At 39.9% G+C, this 26,807-nt stretch overlaps 1 protein-coding gene across 2 annotated transcripts in view; it reads right to left on the bottom strand.

Annotated features, from left to right (window-relative positions):
• kcnd2 (potassium voltage-gated channel, Shal-related subfamily, member 2) overlaps positions 1–26,807 on the bottom strand; it is a 47,915-nt gene that overhangs the window by 5,631 nt on the left and 15,477 nt on the right. Inside the window, exons 3-5 of one of the 2 annotated variants that reach the window (XM_077596874.1) lie at positions 5,417–5,579; positions 4,977–5,075; positions 3,961–4,059 (exon numbers count right to left, since the gene is read on the bottom strand). In XM_077596874.1, the coding sequence (XP_077453000.1) occupies positions 3,961–4,059; positions 4,977–5,075; positions 5,417–5,579 (361 nt within the window). The remainder of the gene's footprint in view (positions 1–3,960; positions 4,060–4,976; positions 5,076–5,416; positions 5,580–26,807) is intronic. The other variant, XM_077596875.1, reaches the window with a different exon arrangement.

Here is a 26,807-nt window from a genome sequence, read left to right as displayed (position 1 = left end):
TGTCGGCAATTCACATACCGTTGTCGATCCTGTACGGATACGACAGCTCATGAAGAAAAAAATTACTAAATTTGGCATGCACTGGCACTTGATCACACAGAAGTGTGTGCAAGGTGGGCCACAAAGTCCAGTTCCATAACAGTTTTGATAAATTGATTTTGCGTGTTGTTTGTTAGTACGCGTCGATACCGATGCTAGAATTTTAGTGCAGTATCATAGCCTTATTTGATAGTTGTCTAGTTACCAGTACAACACGAATTGTAACCTCTACTTACAAGTTCAGATCACTCTATGACTGGTGTGGGCAAACTATTCCACAAAGATCAGCGAACGTGGGTTTTAGTTCCAACCTATCAGGAAGACACGTTTTCCCAATCTGGTATCTTAAAAGAGAAATCAGTGGATTGCAGTGAGGTGCCTCTTGTTTCAGCAGAAACCTCATTGATTAAATTGTTTGTTCTGGATTGGTAAGAACAAAGAGCATGACTGACTGCGGCCTTTGAGGACTGGTTTGCCCACCCTTGCTCTATGAACATGTGAGAGGAGGCATACTCAGTAAGTACTCAAACTCTGTACTTAAATGGAAGTAGACACAAATAAATAGAAATAATAAAAATAATAGCAATGGGAGCTGGTCACAGTTTTTGAAATGTGTGGTGTTGGCAAGCTCTCCCCATGCCTGACTGTTGTACATCTCTCAAATATATTACTAAGGGAGGTGTCGTGTGAAACCAGAGTACCCAGAGAAAATGCACGCAGGAGCGGGGAGAACATGCAAACGGTGAGGAGGCCACTGGGATTTAAAGTAAAAATTAAAATAATACTGAAACTACAGATAGTCACTGATAGATTAGTGGTATTTCTGAAAGTGAGGGGTTAATTCCCACTCAATGAATGTGTGTGGTAGTCTGTCTGTATGTGATCTTCAAATAACTGGGCATCAGTTAATAGTATACTCTGACTTTGGCCCTAAGTCAGCGAGGACAGGCTCAAGCACCCCGCAACAGTAAAGAATAAGTGCTTTTGAAAATAAATATATAATGTACAGACCACCTGAACAATCAATCGGCTTAAATTCAGAAACCAACGAGGCCTATTTGTCACCTCCCACCACAGGTGAGCAGCATTTAACGCCATATAGTTTAATAATTGGAATATGATTCATTGCTGTAGCAGAAATGTATTGGGCCAGATGTCCACATTAAGCGCCATCTGCGCAAACCTTCACCAGCATCATGTCTGTGACAAATGAGCATGACTTGAAGGTCACGGTCGCCTGGAGGTTTCAGACACTGTCAGCAGGGGGCACCAGTGTGGCACCACCAGGCACGGCTGTTTGATGCCAGAGACACCTGCAAATAACCTTTTTTTTCTTAAAAAAGAAAAAAGAAAAACCAGACTATTGTACTACATATCTCAAATATGAGAACTAATGGAGGTGTGGGGTGTAATGAGAGTTTTGGTGTGATTGGAAAATATTTGGTAAACATGTACAAAATCAAACTTAGTAGTCTGTTTTTGATTTGCAAATTCACACTTTTTGGGGGCTTGACATTTTATTCGCACAAAATGTTGTTTGTCGACTCTGAGATGATCCAATATCACACAAAAGTAGCGTTTTGGCACTATCTTGTTGAACTTGAATGTTTTTCTGAGTGGGCACAAAAAAAGAAAATGCAGAAAATAGCTGAGTTTAGTTTTTGAAATGTTAGGAAATAGAAAACGTGTACCTGACGAAAAATGCAGAATCTACCTTTTGACAAAACCTTTTCACCTTGCCAATTAGGTTGTATGCCGTTTTTCAGTCGTCTTTCATATGTCAAAATAAGATGCAAATCATTTTTGGAAAAAAATGTCTTCTCATCCATTTATTCTTTCAGAATCTTATGTAAATAGGAAAATGTATATTTGATTTTCTCGGTTCAGATTTTTATTTATGCAAAATGCATGTACTTTGAATATGAAGATTTGCACCATAATAATTGGTTGTTCGCGCAGATATGAAAAACAAAAATATTGGTGAGTAGCATTTAATGCGATATGGTTTGCGTCTAAATATTTCTTTCCAAAAACTATATTTTCTCCACTTTGAAACCAGGGTTTCTACAGAAGCAACCTTTCGTTCTACACTATAAATTAGAAAAGCGTATTGCTGCTGCACCATAAAGAGAAAGTTGACTATTACGATATAACGGGAAATTTCTTAGGTTATAATAAAATAAAACCGAATGGAACCTCCCTTTAATTTCAGGTCACTAGCAGTTAGATATTCAATCTCTGTAAGTACTTGGGCTTATTCTATAATTTTTTTTACAACCTTTTTTTCTTTGTAAGAAGAGGTGCATAGTTACATAGCTAGTAACTTTAATTTACAAGATATGAAAAAAGATGCACATTCCTACATCAAGCTCTACCCCTGACCTGAACCAGAAGGAATTGTTTTATTTTCTTCTGGTGTGAAAGAAGTATCCTTCTGTTACAACAAAGGAAAAAAGTGAGAAAACATTTTTCTAATGAAAGAAACCAATCTCGTTTCTTTTTTTGGGTCTATTTTGTGTTACTATTGCCAGAGAACACAGGATTTCGCGAGTCGTAAAATCAGTCCAACATGAAAAATGAGAAAGTCTGCTTTGATAAATAAAAAACTGCTATTAAATAGGTTTAACCCGTTAAAAGCCCATTTGTACATACATTGGTTACTTCCCATCACTAATGGTACTCGACAGACAGGAAAATAGGATATAGGCATTACTGTAAATAGGAATGAGCAGCAGTGTAAATTCTGCCTTAAAAAGCCACCACCAGACGCTTGAGGCCAATATGTGTGCATCACAATGGCATGAACCCTTTATAGAGCTGTTCCTACATGAAGTGCCACAGAGGAATGGGCTGGTGGAGGTCATTAATAAAGAAGAACAGTGATTTACCACCCGGGCCTTGTCTGCATGGGCTCACAGGGCTGCGCCAGTGTAAAACTTGTGTCGCATCCTCGCATTTAGAAGGCTCTTAAGCCTTTAAATTATACATTGCGTAAAATCAAGCGTGCTGGTTTGTTTTCCGGGAATAATGTTTCTGGCTGACTGGAGCCATGTTATCATGGCATGTCGCTGACGTCAGGGGGTGGGATAGGATGTGGAGGAGGGGAGGAACCACTATTCCCCGGTTCCTTTTGCAGCTATTTTTATCTGCCGCATATGAATAGATTCCACATTTAGCGCACGGATGAAAAAACTCACTTTAGTTCTATTTGTGTGACGAGTCATATCACAGGCGTGCGCTACTGTTAATCCAGTCTGCATGAGTGATGCGGCCTTGTGTTGCCGACCTGCTTTTTAGTCATATATATTAAACTCTGTAAACAAAATCAGTAATGTTTAAATCTCTCGTATAGTCTGACTCTTTTTGTAGCCACAAAAGCAACGACCTAATTTGGTGGTAACTTGACTTATCTTTGTAACTCAATTCAACTTTAAATCAAACCCATTAAAGTGAGCTGCCAATTTAATCTATTCTAAATATGAATTATTTTTCATTTTAATATAGAAAAATAGTGCTGCATTCTATATGAACAATTTATCTCTCAAAGTCATTTAAACTTGCTCGTATCTATTATTTTAAAGCCATTAGAACAGTAAGGATTTTGAAGTTTTAAGAAGTTATAATTTGCTCTGATTGGCTGGCAACCCATCAAGATTTTAGCTCACCTTCTTTCTGTAAGTAGCTACAATAGCTTCCAGCCCCCCTGCAACCTTATTAAAGATAATCAGTTCTGTAGATGAATGAACAAAGGTTTTAATTTTTCAAAAATTGCTAAACAGCCTTTTTTAAACATCATTTTGAGTTCATATATCGCCATCAACCAAAGCTAGGGAGCTAACCATTTTTATTTACTGTTCTTGAAGTCAAACATCAAACTGTACCACTGAGAGGCATCAACATGAGGACGAAATGGAAGCTTACCGTAGTCTTCTCCAAGCAGTGCAGAAGGTGATGGTGTTGGCTCTCAAATGGAGGGTTGGTCGATTTCCCAACCAGGGCTTGTCCTGCCTCCTTGGAGGCCTTGGAACAAACAAAATAAAACAAAACAAAACAAGAGTTGGAACATAAGAGCAGTATTTGGAGCCTGATTGTTGGGTGCAATGACTGTCAGGCAACGGCTAGCTCAGTAATGTAGTGGAGAGTACACAAATGCTGATCTGTAGCACGGCAGCCAATCTACTGCGACCCGGCGAGTATGAGGATGTTCGAGAGATGCATGACACAACCGTTTTTTAAATTATTATATATTTTTAAAAATCAATAGAGACCATGGAGAAGTCCAAATGGGCGATTCCGTGCAACAGCAGTGGCACGTCCGAGACACAGATCGAACACACCGCATCAAACACAGCACAGAACCAGAAAACCAGCACAACGACACCACACGCTTTGGATGAAGCTCTGCACAGCTCTGGGATGGAAGGTGTTAGTCTACACTTACAGCTGGGGAATGTTCTAGAAATAACACAAATTGGATCAAAAACAGAGTTTAGAGGAGAAGTAAGGCTGATCAGACAGCCTCCAGAAGGGACCCACTATCCAGGAAGCCCATTTTGTTCTTCCCCCCTTTCCCCTCCAAACGCTGTTGGAGAGACATGCAGAGCTGGGTCATGAGTCAGTGTGACTGTAATGGCTATTCTCCGCCAGAAGGCAAGGAGTGTGCCTGCCCGGCCCGCCTCTTGTATGGACAGAGATAGACTGTTGACCAAGCATGTCAATGCCGAGAGGTGCAATGCAAGAGAAGAGAGGACACGAAAGCACTGAGATGATAGCAGCCCCCTTCCCATTTCCCTGTGAGTGTGGTGGTATGATCTCCCGCCCACCACCCCATCCCCGACCCGACGTTGCCCCTTCCCAGAGCCGAGCGGCATGCAAGCGTCAGCGAGGCCCCCGGCCAGTCAGCCCCTGAGCCGCCGCTTGCCCCCCTCCTGCGTTACCTCCTCCAGTGAGTCGATCAGGAGCCCATTTTGTTTGTAGCGCATATAGGCATTAGTGCCCCGAATCTTCGCCGCACGGATTCTAGCGACTCGAGTTTTCTGTTTGAACAAACAGATCTCGGTTTTAGCCTTTGCTGTCTGACTAATTGCCTCTGATTCCCCGTGGCAGCCCCGCAATTTAGCCAGGAACGGCTAAAATTGAGATCTACACACTCTGCCTTAGAGAAACACTTTCAGGTTCGGGAAAAAATACCCGACAAATTTCTTATTGGAAAGCTGCTGACATTATTGCTCTTAAGATCATCCTGGCCCCCACTGAAATGTACTCTTAGTCAATATGCACAGCAACACAAAACAAGATATAAATTCGATGGGGTTAAGGAAAGAACAGAAAGCAGAAAAGTCAGAAGGAGATAAGAGAGTGGACAGGGATTTAGTACCCTCTGAGCTCGCCGCTTTTCCGCCCTTTGGCTTTGGTGGTAGATCCGGCTGAAGTTTGACACGATGACAGGCACAGGCAAGGCGATGACCAGCACCCCGCTCAATGAGCATATGGAGCCGAAAACCTTCCCCACAATGGTTTTTGGGACCATGTCGCCGTACCTGAAAAACATTGGAAAGCCACCAAACATTGAGTGGAAAGCAAGGACACACAATAAATGAACGCAACACACTAATGCTTGCTGCATTAAGAACTGCCACAAGCAGGAAATTGTAAGCACTTAGGAAAGTGGTGTTTTACTTAACGTCTAATATGCCTTCAACTTGTGGGCACCGCTGCCACAGATGAGTCACTTTCTGTCGTCAATACGAAAAGAGGGAATTGTTGATTTTAATTGAGTTCCTTGTTTAGCACACTAGCGGTCAAGGACGGAAAAGTAACGTAGAAAATTGTGTTGTTGTCAGGAGTAAGCCTGACTTTGATTTTTCTTGTTTCTTTTAAATGCAACAAAGCATCCTACTTTTTGGTGTTGTGAATGCTTGTGAGTGCGAATGGTTGTCTGTCTCTATGTGCCCTACGGATGACTGGCGACCAGTCGAGGGTGTAGTCTGCAACCCGTACAAGGATGTGCGGTACGGAAGATGAATGAGTGAATGTAGTAATTAACAAGCAAGTGTGCAGAAAATTTATTGCAGGTAATAATGGGGACAAAAAAACATTACTAGTAAGACAGTGATTCACTGAAGTGTCTTATTTGTTGGGACAAAGAGCATATACTGGTAATCATGTTTTTTTCTCTGAACAAGCAAAAAGCCAGGAGGGACTTTTTGAATCTATGTGGCATAAATATGTCCATGAGTTTTATATCCAGGAGAAAAAGAAGAAAACTGTATGCATGGTAATGAAGGCAGAAGTTCTCAGGCACAACATCAAACTTGGGATTTTTTTTGATGACTGTTTTCAGATGTGTCACAGAGTACAAATATACAAGTGTTGTTGTCTATAATGCCTGATCAGGACAAAAAGAGACATGGACATGGACTCTATGCCAGAGTCAATTCTGCTGTCAAAAAATTTACTGAAGATCTTTGTCTGACTGATCGGTTAATTATTATAAGGTTTTCCCAACTGTACTCTTCTGGTTTATCATCATGTTTAGGAAAGCTCAATATGAGGAAATGCGTGTCTGGTGCTGCAAAATTGCCACATATATCACTGCATGGATGAAATGGAATCTGTTGTTGTACATGCTTCATAGGGACAAGAGGGGTACTTTGTTTCATTTGGTGAAATAAGCCAGTAGTAGCTTTTTCTATCAATCTGTTTATACATCTACAATTTCAGTAAGAGGTAGGAAAGTGGTAAACAGTAACCAAAGAGATACTCCTCATTAAAATGAGACAGAACTGTTTTGAATTGAAAAACGTGACAAGTGAAGATAAACACATTTAACGCTGTGACTGGAATCCAATTCATTACTGCTACGAAATAATATTTGTCATGTACATTTCAAGGAGTAGGCATGATAAAGGGCCTCACCCATCTTGTTTGGGAAATTGAAGCTTCAACATAACGATAATAAAGAATAAATATGAGGTGATGGCTGTGTCATGTTTTGGATTTCAGATCAGCATAGTTTTTTAGCTGGAGAAACGATTAGGCAAATGATCTTGGCTTGTTATGTTGATTATGAAAAAAGAAATGCCCAAATATTGCAAGTCAGTTTATGTACCCCGCAATGAAACAAGAGAGTGGGAAGAGATGACGTATGAGCAATTTGAACTTCATAAATTATTTTGTTTTTTGGTGAAGCGGATTTGAAGAAGCGCACATTTAAATAATCATGGTGGTTTCATGACATGAAGAAGCTCTTCAAGTTTAAACTGAAATGATTATTTGCCAAATTAATTATTTTAAATGCTTACTACCTTAACTTTTTATCATTGACATGAACTGAAGACATTTAAAATAGACCTTAAAAATTCAATATGGGTATGGATCAAACCCTGCAAGTTAAAGCTTTTGAGGCACTTTCTCATCCTACTGAATGACCGAATTGTTCGCAGTGTTGTCGCCGCTACGTCCACTCATTGACTGACATGGACTGAGTGGGTCTGACATTTGAAATATTGGGATTGGTGTTGAACTGGTAGCAGTGGGTTCTTTTCCATACCCATGGAGAAAAATTCGAAACAGTTATTCATTCAGTGGGGTGTGAAAGAACTAATCGCACGCCTTATGCTTATGAGTCATGTTTGCCATGCCGTGATACATACTCTCTCGCACCTCTTCAAAATGAAACAACACGTATTCTTTTTTTTTTTACTGAATACGTTTTTTTTAAATTCCTCTAATGCATTGAATCTGCAAAATGTGAGGCGCAAAGTAACAAGGAGTCACTGTATTGGTTCATGCAGTGATAAAAGTATAGTAACATGAATAACTGCTAAGCTTTGTTGGTGGCCCGGAAAAAATGGTCTGGAGGTTGGATCCCTGAAAAGTAGATCTTGAGCAAAAAAAGTTTGAGTAACTGTATTCTAAGACAACATCTTCAGATGGCAAAAATGAAACTCTGCTTTGAAAACAGCGGGTAGTGAATGAGTTCTTTGAAATACTTTTATAATTTTTCCTGATGAATTTCAGATAGCTTTTATCAAGGCTGGTAACTGTTTTAAATTGTGACAAAAATGCAAAATATGTCTCCTTGAAATAAACCAACATGGAGGTTTTGCTGTCTTTGTTTGATGTTTTATTTTTTGATAGTCTTGAAATAGTCGCAATGACCTAAGAGTATTACTTCAGAAAAATGAATTTAGACATTTGAAGTGGGTGAGGAATAAATAGGACTTGTGTGAAGTCTCATCTTTATGACCTACTTTCCATGTGTTCTGCTTAAAACCCTTTTCATATGTAATCATGCATGCACCTGCTGGCTTTGGCTAATTCCTTCATGTCGTGACCAAGCATCCCTCATGACACATGTAAGCTAAAACAACCTTGCAAAAGATATAGTGATTCATAACATACAGAGGGGAGATGAAACATGAACGGGAAAGGCAGAGTTGCTGAACCCAAGAGAAATCTTTTAAGTTGGGAGCACATGTTGTTTTTGTTCTTGCTCGTGCATCAAAGCAGATCTTAAATTTTAAATGTGGTTGTGTAGAGAACAAAGTTGCTTTGGAGTATATCCAAGCTCCCTTTTCTATCTGAGCTCCCTCTGCAAAGGTCAGTCACGTGACCTATTTATCTCTTAACATATACATTAAGAAGGGTGTGAATGTATGCCTAGAAGCAATCGAGAGTGTCCCATTAAGAAGAACAGCCATTTTATTGGCATGTGGGCAGAACCTTTCACACTGATGTTGCCTTCTTTCAATAAACATCTACACATGCATTCACGAGTACAGTACATGAAGCAACAATTTTCAGTGGTGGTAAACAAGTAACAATGTACAATATGGTTCATTAAATGTACACCTGTAATTTTTTGGGTGGCTTTTGGTTGCTTGATTGTGTTCAGTGACATCTTGCCTGATGAGTTTTGTTCTGTGATCACACTCATAATCTATAGCAGCACACTGCATATCTGTTTGCACTTTTGAAATGCATTCTGTTAGTTGCATCCCATTGTGCAATAAGAAGAAAGCATCTACCGAGGGTTGACATCTTGATTGATTGGTTGAGATGTGTGAATGATTGTGGAAAATAGGGATGTCAGTTAAAAGGACACTCCAGTCATCCTGATGATTTGCATCTAAATACATGAAATATGCTTGACAGTAATTGCTGAAAAATGTGTACATGCTAAGAACAATTGTCTGTTGAATCACTGTTAACACAACACTAAGCCACATTTTTCTTTTCAGCTAAAATCTCTTTATAAATGACTCAAAAAGCATCCAAAACAAGAGTTCATCAAACTCCCATGTGGCACATTTACACTGTTTCGGTTGTTAAAGACATCAGATTTACCATTCTTAATGTCTTAGCAGGTGAATAGGACCAACAAGAAAGAACTGAAGACAATCTCAAATGGAAACAAAGAAATATTTGTTTTAAATTCTACTGTTGATGTTTGGTCATCAAATGTGCTACTAGTAAACTTCAAATCAGAATTACTGCAACAAAATGCCACAGTGTGTTCATTATCAGTTCATTCCAAGGTAACGTTCCAATTTCAATTAAATCTATCTTTATAATCACGCTCTTCGTGTCTCCAGTGGGTCTTTTCAGCTAGTGAAAGCAAGTAAGTAGTAAGTGGCAAAGCAAACACGTCTACTGCTGCACAGAGAGGCGATTACCATTCACCATCATGACGCAATTAGGGAGCAAGGCTTGATTTCTCCATCGGAATTGACAGCAGCAGGCCTGGCCGACCTTGCTGATAATGACTACACATCATTGGCACGTAAGATGCATGTTGTGGAATAGCTCTCTACAGACAAGGCCGCTGGCATGCAACATCTCGGTTGGAAAGGGAGCTGAATGACTGATTAGGAAGGTGTGTTTTCCCCCTCAATATGTGCACCACTGCCCTGCAACAAAATGCAGGTGACGTGAAATGAATGATTGGGACCCAAAAGTGTAAATGACCCGAGAAGAGCATTACCAACAAAGAGGAAGACGGATTCCAAGGGAGGAGGACATTAACATTGCCATGAAAGCTGGGTGTTTCTGAAGTGAGGCAGGCAAATCTGAACGCAGGGCTACACGGGAGGTTAACTCTTACATAAATGAACTTATCTAATGCCAGCAACCGTCTGCTTCTTGAACCATTAGGGCTTGGGTGTCCATCAATGCAGAGCTCAACTTTTACAGAGCTTGGGTATAAAGAGGTAAACGTGGACATTTTAATATCACGCTTGAAGTGATTTTTATGTCTGACAGTTTTCTTTCAAACTGAGTAATCTCACAGATGTCATTAGTTTTATAGTTCATTACAGGTCGAGCCATTTTCCCATGTAATCACAGACAGAACTGGGAAGCAGGTGTCAATTATGGATAAGAGTGAGGCTGTTAGGCAGAAGCACTTCCGTATTACTGACCTATCCTAGATCTTGCTAAATTAGAGTAGTTACCCTCCATCCTTTCATGTCAGTAATGGCCAAACATCCATTAAAAAATGGTCTTCAGTTAGTAAAACTGGCTTTTAATTCTTAGTTGGATCAGAAATGGTACAGACCAACAATTGTAAGTGTGAATTGTTCTTTATTTACTATTTTATTTAATACTTTTGACGTTAGGGTGGCACAGTGGATGTGTCCACTTCACAGATCTGGGATCAATTAATCCTTGATGGCTTCCAACCTTCTGTGTAGAATTTTGCAGTTTTTCCCATGCCTGTGTGGATTGTCTCCTGGTATTGTGGTTTCCTCCCACATGCACTGTACTCTGGCTGAACACTCTAAATTGTCCCTAGGTCTGAGCGTGAGCATTGTTCTTCTCATTGTGCCCTGTGATTGGCTAGCAATTAATTCACAGTGTCTACTGCCTACTGCTCCAGCACCCCTGAAAATTAGTAATAAATTTTGGCATCAACAATAGCCAATTATGAGGCAATCCTGAACCTCGTGGTAATTTTACACAGAGAGTAATAATACTTACTGACTATTGCTTTATTCCCTCAGGGAGTTGACATAGCAAAAACTCTGACCTGCATGATGTTGAAAAAGGACCTGCCAGAGCTATGTTTAAACTGTCAACACTGCTAATTGCATGTCTGATCAAAGCGAACAAAGGCTCAACGTTTGGACATGCTGAAACGTTTAACCTGTTCTGTAGGCAGGGGTCAGAAATATTTTTCTTCCTCAATTGGCAGTTGAATCCTAACGGACAGACCCGTATAATATTTTAAATCACTAATATCATTCACTACAAATAATATGACATGCGGTGAAGGTACCAAATGAGCTAAAGGGCATAGGTTTCAATTCTTTTTCAACTATTTCAACTACTCTCTTTTATTCCTTACCTTTATGCCACACACAGGTCTGTCGTGATACTATGTCAGATGTCTAACTTTGTTGATTATGGTGTGTTTTGGTCATTTGTGTGACCAAAAATACTATAAGAGCAGTAAGAAGTCCTTTTGTTTTAATTATTTGTGGTCTCTCACATAGTAAAGATTGTTTCAGATGTTATAAATCATGCGTTTGCCACACTAAATGGGACATTTCAAAGATGTTGCCGAAAATGGAGAAAACAAGCAGTCTACTGTGGAATAGAAAGCAATGGAGGTGCTCTGGGGGAAAAAAAAGAAAACGCTCGCACAAGCAGTGATGGATCGTTTATAAGGTGAAGAGGGCTTAGCTACACCATCCCTTCATCCTCCACCACGGCGGCGGCAGGCAGAAATTAACAACAGGGAGAGATTATGTTATGCCATGTTGGAGCTTTGTTCCTGTTGTCTCCTGGCTAGCAGGTGCCTACATTCACAGCATTGCCCTGACACCAAGGTGAGGCACAAAAAGATAGATGGCCAGACCGTTATCCATCCCGTAGCGGAGGGCGAGGCGTGTCTGGATGACGAAGTATCATGCCCGGTCCAACTCATCAGAAGGCTCTTAGAAAGTTCCTTAAAACATTCAAAAGCACGGAACCCCAAGACATAAGCTAAGATTTTTTTCAACCTGGACAACAGACTAATACAAATACAGTTCTCATGACAAAATTATGGAACAATCATCTTGGCAATGGTTGAAAATGTGGTGCCGTATTTGCTTCATTTACTTATTAACCTGTAGCTATTGTTTGTTGTTTACTGCCCAATTAAAATGAAATTAAACGAATCAATTGATGAAAGGATAGAAAATCAGATCAGCTCTTTTCTCAACGGTCAGTTCAAAACCTTAAGATGATTTTGATTGTCTTGGAAAGCAATAAGCTACTGTATTAATATTCTCCTTTTTTCAGATGACAACCCTGAATACATACTTGTGAACATGTGTGGGAGCATGTGTGTGTGTGTGCATAAAAAGACCTGTAATTTCCTATCTAGTTAAACCAAACCCTCATTCCTAAAAAGGCAAATTTGTCTCTTGATTGTCTTCCAGAAACCTGTGTCTGAAATCTGACTGCCATCTGGTTAGTGGGAAGCAAAAGGCAAGAGTGGGGGCGGGGGGCTATCTGACTGTACATATACGTCATTTGTTTATGCCTTCTTTACAGACTGGGTGCATCTCTATGCTCAGACTTGAGATATAATTAAATTCTTCAGCTGGGACTGAGGCCAGTTGTAAAAAAAACACACACACAAAAAAACCCTCCTGATCTTGTCCGTTAGCTTCATTACACTACGAATGTCGTAGACAAATTAGTTCTTTAGATATTTCGGAATTGGCAAGAGAATGAAACCCGCTTATTCTCTAAATGTGCCTCAAGTGCGGAACAGCGCAAAGATCTGTTGTGATCCAAATTATTGTTAATCCTGCTCAAATGCATCATATCTGAAAAGTCAAATAAAAACCCCACTGTTTATTACAGTACCAAATTATTCCAACTAAACAAAAGCTTGTTGCACTCAAGTCTCACACAAAAAAAAACCCAAAAAGCAACTTTACATATATTTTCAAGACTTCCCACTACAGGAAGGAAGTAGTCGGCATTTCTCAGTGGCTCATTATAAAGACGTCACAAAAGCAATTAAGGACTCCCACACAAAACATATAATTAGACCAAAGTCTTAAAATTCAAGATCCATTTATTTGATGGGAATGTGGGGAGGAAAAAAATAAAGGAGCAACAGCAATCATTGGTGCCATGATCATAGCCCATGAGTGAGGACTAAAACGCTTGTATGTTTTTTTTCCTATTACAATTAAATTGGTGTTTATACCTGACTATCAGAAGCTAAACATACTTCTGTCCTCAAGCTTGTAGCTATTTTCTTTTCAATTATCATTATACAGACGAGGATGTTTGGCTGAATACGGGAGCAGTGGAATTGCTCTCAAAGCTACGGAAAAAAAGAGTACGTAACGATTCAGCAAAGGACAAAATGCAGAGAAACTGGTCTTCCTAAAGGAACTAGATACATGTAAAGGTTAAAGTGAGCCGAAGCCCCCCGGGGCCGACCTCCGACACCTCGGAGTCGAGCTTGCCATCCCACAGCCGAGCTCCGCCTCCTTAATCAGATAAACAAATAATTCAATTCAAACTGGCAGTGATGCCCATAGACTGGACAGAAAGTTCCGCTGTGGACTACATGTTATTTTTGCATGCACAGTTTGCATGGTTCATATGTGAGCGCTGTACAACAAATCAGAGTCAAGCATTACCCTTTGCTGGCCACGACCTCTTTAACATGCAGCATATAGTACAGGATCAGTCAAATCAACAGTCGGTGTTCGTTAGGATCATCTATGGTTGAAATGTGTCTGTGGGAGTCTAAAAGGGAGTTTAGTCAAAGGATGTAAATAAAGTTTTTTTTTTAAATATGACAAAAGTCTGTAATATTGAACAATTCATTAAGCCATAGACAATAATATTAATTTTACAATGTATAGCTGCTTTGGATTATATGCCTTGTGTAATGGCACAACATGAGTTGTTACCACAGTTACCACACTTAATAGTAGAGACTGTAGCTGTTATGAATATTTATATTTATATAACTGCTGAAAAACCAAATCTTACAGTTAATATCTGATCACTTTCACCTCTCAAATCCAGATTTAGCCACTGCGTATGTGTACTTCAATATACAGTGTATAACGTTAAAATTGTTGCTGTCCTGTATTTTCCCTCCATTAGTTTCCAAAATCCAAGCTTTAACAAAGGGCAATCGATTTGAACATTTGCAATAAAAGCAAATGGAAATAATATAACAGAAAGGCTGCCGCTATTCTCTTCATCTGATTAGTAAAATCTAACGAGATATTGAAGTCGCTCGACTGTAAGGTACCACCCTATTAAATGTGCCATGCTTAACACATTAAAAAGTCCATTTTGTCAAGCGGCACTTTGATTCGGCTCCACTTTGAAATCACAATGAGACGACCGCAATGCAGCTAATTTCATTAGTAGATTAGTCATTTTGCATCATCAACTGATTAGAATCAAATAAGTAAGCACACACGGCCTCAGTTTTTCTATGTGAATAAATATGGCAATGAAACCGATTAATTTCAGAACCACTATTTTTTCCTCCATGTGATTAGTTTAATTCATCATTCCGCCTTGTTATGCTTCTCATCATGTTGGACAACAGGAAATTCTCTATTAAATGTCCAATGTCCTCTGCTGTGCATGCCGACTGACCGTGAACGAGGATATCTTTCCTATTAACTGACATAATCATGTCAAGGTCATCAAGTTGTGTGTAACCATGGCGATTAAATTGAGCTATTTTTCCCTCTCCATGCTTTTGATTTTAACATGTTGTGCTAATTTGACACGGATTAGAATGTAATGTAATGTAAATCCTAATCAGCAAATTGCATCCTATTTCTTTTCTTTTTTATACTAGTTTCCATTAGTCCCATTTTTGTTTTTTCTGTCCTCTGGTTTACCACACTGTCCGGAATGAAGTAAATATCAGGAAATAAATTCAGGTGAAAGCAGTAATATTGGATGTATGTATATTTAGTGAAACACCAACTTGTTTTAGGAGTACTGAATCAACATTACAGACAATGAAGTAAGACGATTGGCATAATAAAGGTGTTACTGAAGAATAATTGAATGATTTCTTGTTCATTAACATTCCAAGCAGGATATTATACTGACATTAGTGCGTTATCTTCTAATCCATCTCCTAATTGGCCATTATTTTTTGTAACAGGTGTGCGCTTAGTCAGATGCTTGCCTGACACCTGCTGAGGTAAAATTTCATTCTGCGCAGTTACGCTTAACAATTGGGATCATGGTTCAGAATGAATCACAAATTATATTGTTTTTGTATTTTTGATTGTCTGTGCTCTTTAATCTACTAAAAAGGTGTGATTTAGATCTCTCTGGGTTACCAAGTTTTAGTCTGTTATTTTGTCAATTTAAATGATTATTTATTGATATGGATTTTTTATGCACTCTAGTCTTTCTATGGCCGTTCGGGGTAATGGAGGCACACTTAGGTGCTTTCCATGTGGTAACTTCCATTTCTATTTGCAATAAATATGCCATTGGTTTGACTGAGTAGCACACTGACACTGTTTTTCTATTCAGGGTCTGCAGCCTGCAGTTGAAAGCCAGTTAAGTTACAACACTGCACCACAGCTTGTCCCAGTACATCAATATTCAAAGGCTACCCCAAATAATGTCTACTCAGCGTTTTTTAACCTGTGCGTAGGAAAAACCACAAATATCTTCCATGCATTTTTCCTTAAACTCCTATCTACTACTAGTTCAAATGTGTCCCCTGCAAAGGACAAAGTGAAATATGTCCCACCTACTACATTTAAATGAATTAACGGGGTTCCTGTCCTACAGGGCATATTTAGACTTTTTAAATAATAACAAATGTGAATGGGTGTGGCTTTGTTGCCCTTAATTTTATGATTAAAGGTATGGTTTTCTTCCACCTGTTCCACATTGTCTTCTCAGATCCTGTCTGTCTATTATATAAGCCCTCAGTTTTCTTTTGGACGTTGTCAGCTTGTCATCCATGTTGCATGACGTTATAGTCCATGTCAGCTGTGTATTCCTGAAACCCTGTCCAACCCTTGTTCATGGTTTGTTTTTAAGTTTGTTTTTGATACCATGTCTATTGTTTGCCTCTGGTGCTTGTGTTTGAACTTTTTTTGTATGGTGACTTTGATATTAAAACAATTTTGAGTTAATCACTACCGTGCCTGGCTTTTCACTTCCCAGCAATTGGGTCCTCCGCTCATTCGCCAGCGTACCAGTAAACTTAGTAAGATCTACTACAAGTATATAGAGTCCTCAGGAGAACAACACTGATACAACCACAAACTAGATCATTCTGTTTGGTTACTGGGAAAGCCATGGATTTAGACATAGTTTAAGTGTCCTTTCCTCTGTGAAATTAGATGACACAAGGTTGCTGGAAGGGCTGTGTTTTCAATTTGACCTTTGTCTGCTGCCACCTTGAGCTCTCCTTCAGTTCTAAGGGCAATTCACTCACTCAGTTACATTGTTTTAATGACCGTTATCTCATGTGTAAGAGAATGAAAACTTTGTCAGTTAAGTTTATTATGCATCAGTTCATACCAAGTTTAAAGTGAGTTAGACAAGAAACCGGCAAGGTGATAATGCCCGACACTGTCAGTACAGCACCCTATCCTTTGGGTCCTGTGTGAGATGCAAGAATCGACAAAACATAGAATTTTTACGTGACATGCATGGGATGAAGCATTACACTGACTAAATGAGAGGGGCTGCTTTTTTTTAATATGCGGATGAACACAGTTGCCTCCACCTTCTGAAGAAGCACAATATTCCTCCTTGCTGACAGCTAAATAATAGATGTACCCAAAAAGAAAAAAAGACTTAATTTTCCTGCTCAACTCCCTCATGTTCGTACAGCTATGAATTCAGTATCTCAAGGAAATGGATTACCCTGTCTACATGTCAGAAACTCACGAATGAAATAACATATAAAGTTGGTATAACAGGGCCAAAGGATTTATAGAGTGCTGCAGAACAGGTCTTAAAACAGGCTATGGCACATTAAAAGCACTCATAAAACATTTAACTTAAATAAACAAGAGTGATTTGGGACACCTAATTTTTCCTTTTTTTGTCCTGGTGTCACATAAGATTGATGCACCAAAATGAATTTGATGAATTTCCACATCAACAATGCAAAATGCTCGCTGGAGTAAAGCAGACCATCTCTGGTGCATGATCCGTTTGGAATATTGATGAAAAACACAAGAATCTGTATTTTTGTCAGTATTTAAATATTTAGAACATCTCTGCCAGGAACAAACTGTTAAACACCAATGATGTCAAAGAGACAGGCAACGTCAACAGTCAGCATCTCTTCACTATTGCCACCATTTGCAATTCATAAGAAAAACCCAATCCTTATAAGATCCCACAATGCTATACATCATTCCTATCGGTATGCCTCGTAACTCAGGCTACAAGCCAGAGTACAACATACAAAATGTTTCCTCCCCTCTGTTTGGACACCAAAGACTGATTGGATTAGGAGTGTATGGGCTGATAGGACTCTGCTCTGATGCTATCCCTCGGATATACATCGTTATAGAGAAGTGGAGAATTCCACAGGCAATGGGATTAGCCTGCTAGATTTTCACCACAGGTGATAAGGGATGGAAGGGAAGGCTGGCAGAAGCTTCACAACATAATGGGGAGATGGCAGAGTGGAGATAGGAGGGAAGGCAAAGGACATTGCTTCTATGTATTTCGTGCAGCTACAAACAATTGCAAACTTTTAGATTCATGTATCTCTTTTACGATTACACTGAAATAAGTTCCACAAAGCTGTCAAAACTAATTTCCATGCAGATCTGAAAAATAAATATGTATGTATACCTGAATAGTAGTTGGTAATGTACCATAGCAAAAAACAACAGTAATTAAAAAAATATATCACACTTAACATATACTTCAATTGTTGGTTTGCATTCAACCTGATTCAGTTGCGGAAATATTGTTCTAAACAAGCCACCCAAAAAGTCTTCATGGATAAATTTAAAACAAAGTGGTCTAAATGGCTCCCTAGAGTCGACAAAAACTGCTTTTCTTTTCCAAAATACCCACACGCAGCTTCTTACCAGAAGGTTACAACATGTGAAGTTCAAAGTGTGGCAGCAACTGTGTTGAACCTACTTTATAATTATACAGGAAACTCCAGTATGTATTGTGACGCGTTGCCGTAAATGTGGCCTTGATGCAACAGTTCAATGTTCATCCCCAACTAACGTGAGCTACAGAGACCCAATACAGGGCTATTTGATTCTTTTCTTTGTGCCATGCAGACACATATGAAGCATATCGATTAATACCTCACATATAGCACTGGCAAAGGCACCTCAGCGCACCATCGCTCACATATCAAGCATGTATTCTCTCAGCCCCCTAAATCCAAGTTTAACCCTCACCCCCATGCAAGAAGGAGGTTACTTATCGTGGCAGCTTTAACTTTAGCATCTACACTGTCTCATTTGGGAGATTGTAAGAGAATGTGATTAAAAAAAGAAGCTTCCTTCATTTCTGACTGCTGGACTCGCCTGCCTGCTTTTTCCATCAACGAGTCGAGGATAAAACACCTCATCCTCTTTTTTCTCCTCCCCCATTCTCCAATATCATGCTATGTTGGAAGAGAGGCTTGACATTTTTCTTTTCCTCTGCTCTGTTTACCTATTCAATGAATAGCTGCTGACACATGAGGAACAACTGCTTCCCTGTATGAATTGGCTTCTTTTATATGATGCTTAAGGCAGGTCTTCATTGCCATCATTGAAAATGGATACTCTATATAAACAGGGTCATGGACATTTCTATCAGTCAATTGGAATTCCAAACATTTACCGACCAGTGGCAGCTTGTCAATAGACGGTGCCAGAGTGAGAACAGCAAGGCCAATGTTCTGAGAGAATTTCAGACTGATAGACATCTCCAGGCTAACCAACCAGACGTTGTGGTGGTGGACTAAGACCAGAAGTGGAAAATCTTGTGCCAAAACCGGCTGACATCAACATCAGGAAGATAAGAAGATGGAGGAGTACATATTAATTCAACTGCACACAGAATTGTTGCCGTCGCGTCCACGCATTGACAGCTGTGCGAGTAGACTGGGCGACGGGCGCCACTTTTAAAATCTCAGGCTTGGTGTTGAGCTGGCTGGGTGGCTTGTGTTCTACACCGGTGGAGAAATTTTTTAGACGATTAATCATTCAGTAGGGTGAGAAAGTGGAACCAATCACGCGCCTCATGCCTATGAATCATGTTTGCCATGCTGCGAGACATACTCAGCATCACTTCAACATGAAACATGAAACATTTTTTTTAATACATATTTTTTAAAACCATGCAATGCATCGAATCAGTGAAATATGAATTGCGAAGTAGAAAGGGATCACTTTATCGGTTTCGGCAATGATGAAAAGTACATCAACATACATAGCTGCTGATCTTTGTTGGAGACAACGTGCTTGAGAATACATGTGAAAATCATGGATATATTTGTGGTCCTTGAAAACACATGTATGAATGTTTTTGAGGACAATCTCTCCTCCTGCAAGGCCAGAGTTTTCTTGCTTGGGCAGCTGCTAACTTCACCAGCCGCAGTCATACCTCAACGTAGGAATGAAGCTGCAAATACAGTTGGAGTCAGAGACTACTACTGTGCAACTGCTCTTGTCAACCTCCACCAGTTGACTGCCGCTCACTCACAGGTCCCCGTCTCGCGATAGCCCCGCCCACCGCTTCTTCGCATCGTTGGCACTTAGCTGGCCCTCGTTTGCCAAGCATGTGCTCGCTAAACCCTGGTTTTCCACCCTTAGGTCAGTGTTTTTTTTGTTTTTGTTTTTACTAAAACAGAAAGAACTATTGCCAAACCAAGAACGAACCCGGATTGAGAACCAACATCAGGTCAGTCAAAAAGGGTGCATGTGTGACCCCGGGACAGCCCATGCAGTCCCAGCTTTCATTGTGTTCAAACCTTCTTACTTCAATATAATTCATTCATTCTCTGTACTGCGTATCCCCACAAGGGTCGTGGGGGTTCCTGTAGCCCATACTAGCCAACTATGGTTGGGGGACACCCTGAATTGATGGCCTGCCAATCGCAGCTACTTCATTTTATGGCCAAATAAACAAGGTTGTTTTAGTTAGTGTGCCTCAAGGTTTTACTTGGAGTAAGAACCTCTGCAGAAATAAATCAGCCCTCCTGTGGGGTTTTTATAATTAGATCAGACATGAATCTAATGTTCGAACATATCACTTTGTAAGGCGTTACACCCAATACTGGTGATGTGACAGAACAAAATATAGGGGGTCTCGATTAAAATGCTCCCAAAAACTGGCAGTCAGAGGGTCATGTGTCCTTGGAAAACTAGAACATTATAGACTTGCAAATGTGACAATATATGCTTCAGAATAATGTGGTCAACTGTCAGTCTAGGTCTGATGAAACCTTGCTCAAGTGACTTAAGTGAGTGATTTGTCATCTCTTTTCGCCTCTCTCTTTGCAGCATTTCTTAACAAAGCCTGAAGCTAAAAATACATTCACACCACGTCTGTATAATACTTGGATAATGCAATGATGCTGTTTTGTGTCTTGGAAAAAAATAAGGGCAGGCACAGCTATAGATTATAAGGGGAGGTGATGATAAAGTTAAATCGTCAGGCTCCCAGGCGATTATGCAAATAAGTTCATTTCGTATCCAACATTATCGGAAGAGCTTTGATATTTTCCAGAAAGCTTTGATTAACCATTAAGTAAGTTACCACCAGCTCAGAAGTTTGTGGGTCAGAGGTGAGGTTTAACAAGGAAAATACAATTAAAATGCTCAATAGATAGAGTTTGTAATTGTGGATTTAAATGGATGTACTGTGATGAGGCTGGGATTAATTCATTTCTGATGGAAAACCAATTAGGTATGTCCTCTTTGACCTATAACGTATGTTCAGGTGAGCGTAAAGAGGTGACGGTGGTTTGGGGAGTGGTGGGTGAAAGGTCCTGCGGATTAGCGCCATCGTGTCGTAAAAAAGGGAACCAGTCTAGGAGCCTCATCACACTGACAGCAGATTACTGCTCTGCAGCGACAGAGCAGACGGTGCAAGATTAACTTTGATCTGCAATTTCTCTCTAAGCAGCAACTGGAAATCAGCTTTCTCCACCAAATGGCCTGAAACTCCTAGCTTGCAACATGTGCTCCAGACATTTACTAAAGAGTGCTGCCAGTGTTTCGTGCCCACTGGATTCAGACTCCTAGTACTACTGCAGTTTAAAGAAACAACTTCAGGCCGTTACACATTTACTTCAACTGTATGCATTTTCTTTTCTTTTTGTTGTTGTTTTGTTTCAACAATCCAAGACATCCAAACTATTAAGTGTATAACATTATTAATAAAGGCTTTAACAGTGCATTCAACTGAACCTGAGAATCATTTTAAGAACGAAAAGAAAATCTCCATTTTATTGGGAATTGAGTAATTGGGTTTTTAAAAACTGTCCATCACAGGTCAAATCTTAAATCTTTTTAGGTCATTTTAGGGTCTCTGGTAGAATCTAACTAAAGCTAACTTACTTAGTATTCAATTTGTATGATGACAAAAAGCAATACGTTAGAGTACGTTGGCCACCACTCCCTAAATTCTTCTGTCTTTCAATTAAACAAGAAGGAAGACAGCCAGCACCAAGTTAAAAGAAAGATTTGAATGTCTTGACTGGAGGCTGACAGGAGAAGAGTGTAAAAATGTCCTGAGCTCTCCTTCAGAAATGGTGGCCAGCTTTCAGGCTGGTGACAGCAGTGTGCCCGCCAGTAAAACCGTAGCGGTGAAGCAGCGAGAACCTGCAATGGAGCATTGAGGAGGAACTGAATCTTTTCCAACAGCTGCCAATCGGCCCGTGGGGTGCAGAGCAGAGTTGCAAGCTGCTCCTATGTATATTCTCCATTCCCCTGTCTTCCTACTTCACGAGCATGGGGACATCATTACTTTTTCCCATTTCATTCCACAAGAGTTCTCCTGTCAAATCAAAACATGACATGAGAAATAATAACTTGGGGCCATGGACGGAACAGCAACACAACTGAAAGGTCATTTTGTTGATGAAAATTGGTTTCACAGCCGCACAATCTATCAGTCGTCAGTGGCGTTAGTGTCTGCTTTCCCTACTATAGTGGCTGAAGATGACCCGGGGCAACAAGGGGGAATTATCCGTACTAAATGACTCAAATCCTATTATTTATAACTTAGGCATCTTCTCAACACCAGAGTACATGCCTTATGATAAATAATGATGTTGACACTGCCCAAAAAAGGATGAAGGCAAGGCATCGACCTTAAAAGGAGCATTCAAACCCACCGTTAACAATCGTGACTGAATTAAGGTTATTCATTTTAATCACACTACAGCATGCCCTCCCTCCCGCTATCTCGGGGGGCTTTGCTATATTTAAGCACTTTTTCATTTATTTTTGTGTTTTTGGTCTTGGCTGATAGCGTGGCAATTGCTTTGTGGGACGTCTGCCCTTGAAGAAGCAGACAACAGAAGGAGATATTTATACATACTGTAGATGTGAAGTTGGAAAGGAGCAGTATCAAATTTTCACGCCTACATTTTTGACTGTGTTAAGAAATCAAATCATTGGCTTTTTGTCCCTACACCCCCCACCTGGGTTTGAGTTTTTCTTTCTTTTTTGTTGTGGTTCAATGTTTCTCTTCAAAAAGAGAAGCGGTATTGGTTTAATACATCATCTCTAACACTCGATGACAGTCCTCAGGGAGAGGCAGAACAAGCCTGATCGTTCTTCTCCCATTTGTCCTATCTATTTCTTCTAATTGGACTTTTCCATCTGTTGAGGTCGACAAATAGCCTTCTGGGGATTTTGTGGCTAAAGCATCCAATCAGAGACTGTCATACATTAGCGAGAATGTACCTGGAGTGTTGCCATACATCTCAAGGGGGATCTGTGAATAAGTAGAGTTATGCTGCATGCTGAAGGTGCCTTCAACAACAATTTGAAAAATGAACGAGCCGAAAGGGAAATTTCACAATTGATGTTGGGCTTACTAGCCTTGCTGCTTGCTTCGGTATTGACTTAATCTCAAGCAATGTTGATACATACAGTGTCTCTGCTGTCCCCAGTGATGGAATTTACCAACTTGGCTTTCAGTAGATATCGTCCAATTTTCACTTTAAGTTGTTAATGACATGCGAAAATGTGTTCCTTTTGGTTATCGCTCTACACATCCCATTGATTGTGAGTCAAACACTTGGGAGCGAGCAGTGGGACATGTGACAGTGTATTTGTGGTGATGATTACAGTCCATTAACTTTGATGGATACTGGTTCTTAGAAAAGGCGACGGGTGCTGTGACGGCTGTGCCGCCACTTGTTTTCGGATAACCGAATGTCACCACAATATTGCAGTTGTAAACTGGCCTTGTGAGTCGGCAAAAGACTGGTACTTGCATTTCAATGCAACTTCTACTGTGCAGGCAATTTAATGTCGTATGAGTGTGGCTGATCCTGAATAACTCAGCTAACAAGAAAGGAAGAAGGCTACGAGTCAACCTGCCGATATGCCAGCAAGGGAAGCGCTGTCTTTTGAACTTTCACGCAGTTGAGAGCATGTCTGTATGTGAAAGCGAATGAGACTAAAGCATTGTTGGGAAATTGATTGCCGCGTCCGCTTTTATTAATGGCAAGGTCTCGGTGGCTTTTTTCCTCGGCACTACTCGCCTTCTTCCCTTCTAGCTCTAATGTAAGACTCTTACTCAGAACGAGACATTCTATTTATCGGTGGACACAAAAAAAGTAAATCAAACACAAGCTAGAAATCGAACTCTTTAAGCTGATTCAAAGGAATTAAGGACAATTGGCTAAGAGAGAAAATCCAAATTATGTTCATCTGTTTATGGCTTTGACCAAATACCTTGGGGGGAAAAATCCACACAGAACTGCAGTCCTTAAGCTCCTTAGATACAGTAGAGATAGAAATCCTGAGTGGAAGCTCAACCAACACAACGTGAACACGTATTAGACTAACAGACTGAGTAGGCTATCATTTTGTAAAATGAAGATGGAAAATATTTAATTTAAAGATCGTTTAAAATGATCTGTCTGTAATTCATTTTTTGGGTTCTGCCATAAGAAAAAAGGCTGCTCATTGGTGCGAAAGGGTCAGAGTGTTCACGCCTATAAGGGATTTAGAAAGTCTCTTTCAAAGTGTATGAGATCTACTCTTTGAGTATGACTTTTATCAATTAATTTATCTATTACCATTGAGGCACATACGTCTTGGACTTCATGGATGTAAAAATGTCCCCTGAGTGATCACTGATCGCTTAAGATGTTTTCTTCAACACTTTTTGTCCAATTCCATGGAAACTGTCACCGTTAAAGACTCAATTGTTATCCAATAAATGCTGGTATCAAATGAAACCAGTGTCAATTTTTATTGATTAAAGTGAAAAAGCTATGCATGAGTTCATCATCATTCTTCCAAAAAATATTTTTCCAGACTCATCATGCAGACAAAGTGAAAAAACAACTTCAAATTAGGTTACGAGTGAGAGAGTGCATAAGTGCCAAAAGTGATGTTAACTCTGCTTCATGAGTTATTCAGATGAAGAGACAACAAATATGTCTGGAGAGAAGTTCTTTGATTACCATCCTTAAAGTCAAGAATGATCACAATTTTAGAACTCTAAGGTGTTACCTTTTCCTCCACTTGTAAAATTTGCTGGGTACGACTAAGAGACAGGAGCACCTTATAGTCCAAAAAATGCAGTAGTACTGATGGAATGAAAAGTGTGATTTCACATTATTTTTGCGTACATTACATGCTCAAATCTTAAAACGCCAATGGTGCTTAGCTGTTGATGGAGAATGGAAGACAAAAAAATCCAATATCTTCTGCCTGTCATGTGACTGCTCTGAATTTAAAGGGAATTGAGCACAATAAATGCATCATTACCGTTTCAGTCCTGTGAAGATTTATTGGTTAATTTGTGTTGGGAATGTGGCAGTAAACTGCTGATTTATTGCACTGCTAATGCTTTAAGGCCATTGGTCGTTGATTTGTGGAATTGGATTACATCATTGTGTTTGCTTGTGATTGGATATGTGAACCACCTGAGCTGCATAGAGTTGTAATGCGTTGAACTCTTGCCATATTGCTCTTCAAAGTCCATACTGCTACTAGGGTAGGGATTTGGAAAGGATTGCTTTTCTTATTGGTTTTTAGTATATTGTATGAACAATTTGGATTTTGAAATAAATAGTAAATAGGGGGCTGCACTGTGGTCTACTGAAAGAGATGTAGCACGTAATTTAGGGCAATAAGAGGCAGACAAGGTTTCAAATTAATCTCCAGTTATAGTTCCCTGAGAGCAAATAGAATATATGCTTTTAGGCCCAAGTATTTTTCAGTGTGCTGTTGGTATGTGTGGCTGGTCCTAGGTGTGTGTGTTAAAGTAGCCGTTATTTGAAGGTTTCTATCTATCATAGAATCTATGCCTATTTCCATTAGGCTATCTTGGTGTTTCATATTCTGGATTATGCTATCATTTCTACTTTGCTAGGTGCTAGATTTTTGCCAAATCCCCACAGGTTTTACGCCGGATACCTTTGCGCCAGCACCGAGTCAGTATTATTACTAGTTTGCGAGATCAAGTGATAATACTTAATTGCCATGCAAAAGTACAGTTGCTAATGTTTTTGAAGATCAGAAAATAAGGAATAATTCAAAAACGATGTTAACAAGTATTTGAAACGTATAAGGGAGGGTTGGACTTCATAGTCTTCACCTATTGCAGATCTGTTAAAACAATGTACTTCAATGTACTACAATATTTTCAGGGTTTTACTTATTTTCGATAATTACAATGAGCTGAGAAGAAAATATAATTTTATCAGACCTTTTGTGCTTATGGCAAAAAGAAAAGCAGCAATGACAGTAGTATTTACTATATACGTGCCAGGCATGTCTATTCAAAATGTGATATACGTATATTATGTACGAATATTAACACAATATTATATTCATTTCTAAAATTGCTACCATGGAGGGTGTCTGAAGAACATCACAATTCCAATATCCAGGTTGAAGACATACTGACGGTCAAAGGCAGAATCTCTTAAGACTATGATGTTGACAGCTACACACCTGAGATAGAAATTAGTCGGGGGGTAAATAAAGCCCCAAGCATCCCAGACGCCCTGTTTTGTGTCTGTTTGACCAAGCGGCCTACATTAGGTGATATATGCCGCTATTTATAGCAGTTGGGGCAGTCTGGAAACAGCTGCCATGCGTCAGGGTGACAGGCCGAAATCTTTCTTCGCAGCAAGATCGCCGTGCCAGGCCGTCAGGACGAAGCTCTTTATGCCCAACAGAAAATGGGCCAGACTCTCTTATCATTCCTACAGCGCACACGGAAATAAAATAATCTATGGAGCCTGTGGACAAAACAATGAAAGTGGGTTAACAGTGGCCAGCGCGGGTAGCCAGATCCACAGTCGTCCAGATCTTCCATTCAAGCGGGATATTTATTACGAGGAGCTTTTTAATGTGGCATGCTGGCACCATAAACTGGCCCAAGATCGCTCATAGATCCGCGGAGGAACGAGATGGCGGGTGAAGAGCGAGCTTAAAGCCGCCAGCGATGATACCCACTTCGGTGCTATGAGGCGGGTCTTTTAGGTATTGTCAGTGGGCTGTAAAGCAAAAAAAGGCTGGGCAAATGTGTTACCATCAAAGTTAAAGCACACTCTTGGAAAGAGATGACAA

Source organism: Stigmatopora argus, chromosome 3 (genome assembly GCF_051989625.1).
Source record: "Stigmatopora argus isolate UIUO_Sarg chromosome 3, RoL_Sarg_1.0, whole genome shotgun sequence".
Classification (NCBI taxonomy): Eukaryota; Metazoa; Chordata; class Actinopteri; order Syngnathiformes; family Syngnathidae; genus Stigmatopora; species Stigmatopora argus.
Note: the sequence above shows the minus strand (reverse complement) of the source record. Positions and strands in the feature narration are given on the sequence as shown.